The sequence below is a fragment of the Phragmites australis genome, chromosome 16, assembly GCF_958298935.1.
Source record: "Phragmites australis chromosome 16, lpPhrAust1.1, whole genome shotgun sequence".
Lineage (NCBI taxonomy): Eukaryota > Viridiplantae > Streptophyta > Magnoliopsida > Poales > Poaceae > Phragmites > Phragmites australis.
This window is the reverse complement of record NC_084936.1, coordinates 8,724,551-8,732,536: the sequence shown is the minus strand read 5'-3', so window position 1 is coordinate 8,732,536 and position 7,986 is coordinate 8,724,551. Positions and strand designations below refer to the sequence as shown.

Sequence of the window (7,986 nt, the reverse complement as noted above, 5' to 3'; positions counted from 1 at the left end):
TACCAATTGTATTTACTGATCACATGGGTGTCACTAATCCCAAAGGTCAATGCACTAGAAAGAGTGGAGGTACCCTATAAGACCACTCATCTCCAAAATGAAAATAAGAGACGGAGAAACCTAGGCACAGATAATGCTTCTTAAGCTACCATAGAAGCAAATGAAGATATCTTCTAGATCAGTAAATGAAGTTTAACTTCTTGTTGAAAGGCACCTAATGGATGCTCTGCATTCAGTACCCAGCACAAATGTGCGCACAAACTTATATGCTAGGACATCGGAACATCCTCACTCCATTGCTGTGGGAAATCACGAGGAGTTAAAAGGGTTAACTAAATATCCATAAACTACTTGAATCATACAATAGAAATATTACAATTGTCACATTATATTTCTCCTCGAAAATTGCTAAAGACCTTCAACTAGATCCAGGCCAAAGTCCATTGTCATGACAGAATGCATGTAGCACTCGGACTGGACCAAATAGAAGGAAGCAATTGAGAAAGAATTGTACTCACTTAAAAAGAGAGTTACTTACCTCTGTAAGGCTCTTCATTAAGACTTCCCATTGGAAGCAAAATGGGTCTATTCATTCGAAAGAATGAGGTGGTGAGATACAAAACGAGGCCTATAGCATAATGGTTCATGCAGAGACCCGACATCGATTTTTGATGATAACATACTATCTAGTTATGTGTGGAATTAAGTTCTAACATTTAATATTTTGGCAATATAGATGGATTTATCCATGCAGTTGATATAGTGATCGCACACTCTTATGGGTCACTAGATTCATATATCTATATGCCTCTAAATGGCTTAAAATTCTAAATCCAAGAGCAAGTCATAAAATATACTGTGTAAAACTAAAAAGTTACTTTATGACTTAAATCAGTCAGACAAGATATGGTACAACTGACTGAATGAGTTCCTTCTACCAAATGGTTACTCAAATGATGATTGCTCGTGTGTGTTCATTAAGAAATCCCTCACTGGATTCTGTATCATCTCATTACATGAACTACAAAACATATAGAAGTGGTAACAATCATCTTAAGACGGAGATTGAGATGAAGTACTTGGTTAAAATCAAGTTTTGCTTATGTCTATAACTTGAGCATGTTCCATCGGGAATCACATCTAAAGCACCTACGATCGTTTGATCCCTTGGTGTGGATAAACATCCATGCAGACCTAAAAGTGATAATGAGGTAATATCAGAACCTGAAATTCCATTTCCTGGTATGATTGGAGCAGTTAGATATCTTGCAACTTGCTTTAGACCCAACTTTGCATTTATAGCTGAGTTATTAGCTAGACACAGCATAGCTCCAACAAAAATATATATGATTAGCTTATATATCCTCATATATCTCCAATATACAAAGGATCTTGATTTATTCCATCAGAATATCAAGACATTGTCATGGTAGGATATACCGATGCTGACTGATTGTTCGACCGATTCCATTTTCCTACATGGTAGTATAGCCTTATGATGGAAGTCATCAAAAGCAAACTCTAGTTGTTACTTCCATTGATCATTCTGAATATTATACGCAACATCACATGTGTGTATTGCTTCACAGAATGATTAATTATATCCCAAGATCATGTGATATATATTCATCAAAATATACCACAATTATCTACAAAGATAATACTACTTGTATTGCTTCAATACATACAGGTTATATAAAGTGCACTAATTGCCACAAAATATCTTGCAAATGAAGTCCTATGAAAATCTAGCAAATTTATTCACCAGGTCACTGCCCACCTTCAATATTCCATAAATATATTCATGGAATTGGCATGCGAAGACTTCGAAAATTACAGAGTTCAGGAGGAGTCAATCCCTAGTTTATAACTTGATTATAATCATATATATATATATATATATATATATATATATATATAGGACACCTATTCTATACTCCTAGGAGTATGTACTCCCACATGCAATATACCACCTAAACAAACACTTTATACTCTTTTATCATTTTTAGTATACTCTAATACTAATTCTAAGATACTCCAATATGAGTTGTATGAAAAAAAATTCAATGTTAGCCTTTCATTTTTGCTATATACTCTTTTTTATACATAAAAGAAGTATATACGCAAATTAAGATAAAAATCATGAAATTTCATAAAAAATTTCGTGGGATTTGTATTGTAGTATCTTATAATTACTAATGAAGTATATTTAAAGTGATAAAGAAGTATAACTCATGTGTAAAAGTGGTATATGAGAGGTGGGAGTACATACACCCAGGAGTACATACTAGTTTTCCTATATATATATATATATATATATATATATATATATATATATATATATATATATATATATATATATATATAGTACTCTTTTTTACTTCATGAGTTTTACTCTCTAGTCTTCTCATATAGGGTTTTTAATGAGGCAATATAAATACAAGCATATATGATGTATCCTTTTCTCCTAAAAATTTTCTTTATTGGGTTTTGAAGGAGTTTTTTAATAGCATATTACAATCAATCTCTTTTTCCTCATATTTTTCCCATAGAGTTGTTGAAGGAGTTATTCCATTAATCAATATACAAATGATAAATCAATCAAGGGTGAGTGTTATGATTGATCGCTTCACCACCCACCACCATAGGTGGTTACTGTACTGCTGCCCGTTGGGGAGGAATGCCTTCCCAACAGGCCCATGTACATCTTGTCTATATATGTAACACAATATTAATGTTACAAGCAATAGAATCCTTCTATTCTACACTATCTACTATGTTTAATCTCTGATCTCTCTTTACTTTACCAAATACAACCACATGTCCCTAGTCCCTCGCCATTTTAGAATTCATGCGAAATGAAGTTGCATAAAATATTTCTGCATTTCACGTGGATGATACTATTCGATTTGTCATCAAAATTGCCTTGATACATTTCGCATGGATGCGCAAAGCATGGTTGCTTGCATATGTGATCTATGATTTCTTTTAATTGCTTTGCCACCTATGTGGTGCCTAGGTGCAAATGAGTCGGATATTTTCCGACGTACCGAAGGGTCCAAATAGTGTTTAGGAGCGAAAAAACGGATATAAGGGAATCTTTTTAATATCTGAATCGGATAGTTGTTCCAGAGATTAAAGTCGGAAAGTTGTATCCGATATTGGAGTAGATGTAGGGAGACAGGTATCTGCTAGATATCAGAGAATAAGATTGGAAATATCTGAATACTATTTAACGACTATCTGAGTCTATCTTTTGAACCTTATAATTTTTTCATATAGAGTAGGATAAAGACGATCCTTATATAAAAATTATATCTCTAAACGAAATTGTAGTAGAGACTTTTTCTTTTGAAGTGGATAATGTGTCTAAATAATTAATAGAATTTCATCCAGCATATTAGAGACTTATAACTTCTCCGACTTCGCTCCAACATGACTCATTCCATAAGAGCATATTGCTAATTTACTTGTTAAATTAGTATTATTATTGAGTTTTGGACACGTGGAATGATCGAACAATCATAACGTATGTGATATATATTATTGTTGTTTTTATCAAATATGCGAAAAGTATTTATCACATATTCAATTTATATCAATATGTATTTGTGACCGAAATTTTCCCATCATATCTACATTCGACACTACACGTTTGGCCGGACTAAGTATCATGGGTTAGTTGGATTTCGTACCGTCATGATATGACATCTATTGGCAAAAAACCATTGGCTCCGAGCAGCAATAGCACGCTAACTGTCCCCGCTGGGTCGCACGCAAGCGTGACGCGCAAGGACACCCACCGGACGCGGCCACTCCCCTGCCGCACCGGCGCCGCCGGCCCCATCATGCAGAAATCTCCGTCCCCAATCCTCGCTGCCACGTACACGGCACCGACTCCTGCCAAGTAGGCGCCTACGGCCGAGCGCGGCGCCTGAAAGCAAGGCCCCTGGGAAGACAGCGACGGCGCAGCGGCAGCAGTCAGAGCCGGGCGCAGCGACGCGATCGAGAACCACCGCCCGCGCGCCCGCTCCGCTGCGCGTACCCGTCCGGTCCGCCGGTGACAGGTGACGCTACACGCTTAACTGCCCCCCTCCCCCTGGCCCATGCAAATCAAGGAAGGAGTGCGAGTGAAGCTACAAGCCACCAACCGACTGCTACTGCTAATTAGGATAAGCTCTTTCGTTATGCTAAAATGGCATGGCCGTCGATGCCTGATTTGATGCGAGTGATCTGAGGAGAGGTTAACCAACGAACGCGCAACTAACGCAATAATGGACGGATTAGCGAGCCATCAGTGGGGGTATGTGACAACCGAAGGAAATTTTATAAGAATCTCAAGCGAAAGATTCTTGTGAAATCTTAATTCATGCTGTCCTTTGTTTGATCTAACGGCTAACACATGTGTATGAGATAGTAAAAGACACGTATTACACGGAAAAATCAAATTTTTTGAAAAATCGAATCTTATAAAATTTCTTTCCATGACAATTAGACTGCTTTTTCTCCTCTTTTTCGATAGTTTGCCCATCCTCGCCGAATCTCACTTGTTTAGGAGAAAATAAAGAACGTTGGCCGAATCACGCAAGAAACTTTTCAAAAGTGAAAATAGACATGCTATAAGAAAAATTCAAACATCTGGAAAAACGTATGAATATCCGGAGCCTTCGCAAAAAGAATATGATGAACATCCTCGAAAATGAATTAACTCCGATATGATTGCTAGGCCCTGTTTGGATGTACAAACACTACTCAAACATTTGGAACACAAGAGTGGCGAAAGGAACTTTGCATGATTGAATCCCTTCTACTTTGATATTCGAGGAATTTAATATGAATTTAGACATCCATTCTAACCTTATTTTTTCTCTTGCTCGTGTAAGATCAAGGCAGGTTTTTTCCAAAGATTTTAATTTCGTTTTACAATTTTTTTCGTTCGGTAAAAAGACTGAAGTTCATGAAATTTTATCAAAATTTCAGTTATTTTTCAACCTCTGTTCTGTGGGTCGCATGTATCAGTGAATTTTTTTTTTAAAATTATGTATTTCGTTATCCTCTAAAATTCACGAAATTTCGTCAAAATTTTAATCCCTAATTTTTCATAGCACTGGAATAGTCACGGAACTATGTGTGGGCTTTTATCTTTGAAAAATTTCGACAAAATTAGCCCACCCGACAAGCGAAAAAAAAAAAAGAGTGCCCCACGCATCAACACAACGTGTTGCCCTGCCCAAGCAGCAGCACCAACCGGAGCAGAGCACCCGCGGCCACGAGCCCACGACTCACCAGTATAAAGCTGCACCACTGCCTGTGCTTCGCAGCACCAAACCAACCTCATCATTTCCGAGGAGCGGAGCGGAGCGGAGCAGAGCAGCAGCAGCAGCCATGGCCAGGTGGTCTCATCTCGCGTCCCTCGCCATCGCCCTCGCGCTCCTGCAGGCCGCTTCGTCGGAGTCCTGGCTCTACGACCAGTTCACCACAGACGGCAACATCCGCGCGTACGAGGCTTCCGGCCAGCAGGTGGCGATGGTCAGCCTCGACCAGCACTCCGGCGGCGGCTTCAACTCCAAGGAGAAGTACCTCTTCGGCGAGTTCAGCATCCAGATGAAGCTCGTCCCTGGCAACTCCGCCGGCACCGTCAGCTCCCTCTACGTAAGCCGCCATCTTGAGCTGTGCACTTTTCTTTCGGTTCTATTATATTGCTCGATCGCTCAGCTGACTGATGATTTCGTCGATCGGATGGAATGGATGGCAGCTGTCGTCGGGCGAGGGCGATGGGCACGACGAGATCGACATGGAGTTCATGGGCAACTCCAGCGGCCAACCGGTGGTGCTCAACACCAACGTGTGGGCCAACGGCGACGGCAAGAAGGAGCACCAGTTCGACCTATGGTTCGACCCGGCCGCCGACTACCACACCTACACCGTCATCTGGAACCCCAAGAACATCATCTTCAAGGTCGACGAGAACGTCATCCGCTGCTTCAAGCGCTACGCCGACCTCCCCTACCCAGACGCGAAGCCCATGACGGTGCACGCCACGCTGTGGGACGGCAGCTACTGGGCGACGCAGAAAGGCAAGGTCCCGATCGACTGGTCCGGCGCGCCCTTCGTCGTCTCCTACCGCGGCTACTCCGCCAACGCCTGCGCCAGCGGCAGCTCGTGCCCCGCCGGCAGCGACAAGTGGATGAACCGGCAGCCCGACAACGCCGAGTGGGGCACCGTAGCCTGGGCCGAGCGCAACTACATGCGCTACAACTACTGCGACGACGGGTGGAGGTTCCCGCAGGGCTTCCCCGGCGAGTGCAGCCGCAACTGATCCGTCCAGGCATCCATTGTTCTTGATTTCTATTTTTTTCTTCGATGGTTCTTGCTCTTCGTGTTATTGTGATACACGAGAGAATCTCTCCGAGATATATTGCTGGCTAATGGCGGTGGTTAATTATCACCTAGCCATCCGGGTTTGATTCTCGCCTTCTGTATATTAAGGATAGGGTGGATGTCTCTTCCCCTTATCAAGTTTTATTTTTTATATGTTGTCATACACAAAGGCCTGCAACATCGTGCGTGAGTACATCTTGTTTTTTCCCCTAAAAGATATACCCTCATCTAACAAAAGGTTCTCGACGGTTACTTGAAAAGCTAAGTTTAGTTGAAACCAGTTTTTATAAAACAAGCTATCCAAATGTATTTCCTACTTTTGGATGTAGCAATAGTTTTGTGACTCGTGAGACTTTTTTTAGTCGTTGAAAAAATATTATTGAATAAACAGTAAAAACTTCAAAATTTTCTCGCTAACCGATAGAGAGAGTAAAGAAAAGACAAGTCCATATTGCTTGTTTTGGCAAAACCAAATTATAGGGGTGTACATTAATTATTAGAGTTGTGAGTTGTGTTACAGTAATATAAACTAGAATCGTACGCAACCATACTTATAGCGAACACAGATGTGCTTTTATTCACAAGCATTATAATTGTGTAGCACTGTACTTTTGAAGCTAGGCGTACAATTGTTAAGCGTTAAGGCGAACTGGCCAGTTGTTGACGGAGTTTAAACAGAATTCAGATGTAGCGGGACGAAACCACCAAACTCCTCCAACCTACATGCGTGTACCAAATGGGTGATGTACCTGTACTTCCCGTTCGTGTGTTCAATCGATGTAGATACACACATTTGCTTGTCAAGAAAAGCAACAACACTCTACATCTTAGTATCCCTGCTGTGTGGAATTTTCCGGCTTTCGAATGTGGCAAACCCCAATCATTATACCTAAAAAAAACACCCAATCATTAGACCCGCACATATTAATCTGTTCCGGCACCGCAGATTGTGGTGTAATTATATATACTTTTGTGCTGTCCATTAATAATACCGGTTGGTGATTATTACCTGAAAATTAGATATGAGTGACGGATCATATGCGTGATAGGTTCTATATCCATCATGTTGAACGTGTTATTGATGACTAGTTATTGATGTCAGGTAAGGACCCATCACTAATAAAATCATCGGTGATGGGTCATAATCTTGACTCGTCACCTTTAAGTGTCTATTATGTGCTTTAGTGGTAGACATAACTAACAGGTAAACTCTTCACTCGTTACTAATGTTCTAATATAAGTGACGGGCAACTAGGTTATCCGTCACTTATGTCTGTGTGCTGGGGGGAATACAAAAGTGACGGATAACCAAAGTTATCTGTTACTTATACTTAACATAAGTAACAGATAAATATATTACCCGTAACTTATATTTATGGTGTTCTGCTAGATTGGTCTGCTTCCTAGCTGCATCCTGGAGCGTAGCTAGGATTTGACAGCCGTTTTCTCTCTGCAAACAATAGCAACACATCCAAATTCATAGCGACAAACACACTTATATAAGAACTCACTTCATAATAGAATCGTAAAGGTTATAAAGTTCCAATTTATTCACTACAGAATCACAAATGTTACAAAATTCTGATTAACTCATATTACACAAGA

The 7,986-nt window shown here is 40.4% G+C and overlaps 1 protein-coding gene across 1 annotated transcript; it reads left to right on the top strand.

Annotated features, from left to right (window-relative positions):
* Positions 1-5,313: 5,313 nt before the first annotated feature.
* LOC133896382 (xyloglucan endotransglycosylase/hydrolase protein 8-like) lies at positions 5,314-6,588 on the top strand. Its single transcript, XM_062336977.1, has 2 exons — positions 5,314-5,652; positions 5,756-6,588. The coding sequence occupies exons 1-2, from the start codon at positions 5,386-5,388 to the stop codon at positions 6,317-6,319; spliced, it is 831 nt and encodes a 276-aa protein (XP_062192961.1). The 5' UTR covers positions 5,314-5,385; the 3' UTR covers positions 6,320-6,588.
* The last annotated feature ends 1,398 nt before the right edge of the window (positions 6,589-7,986 follow it).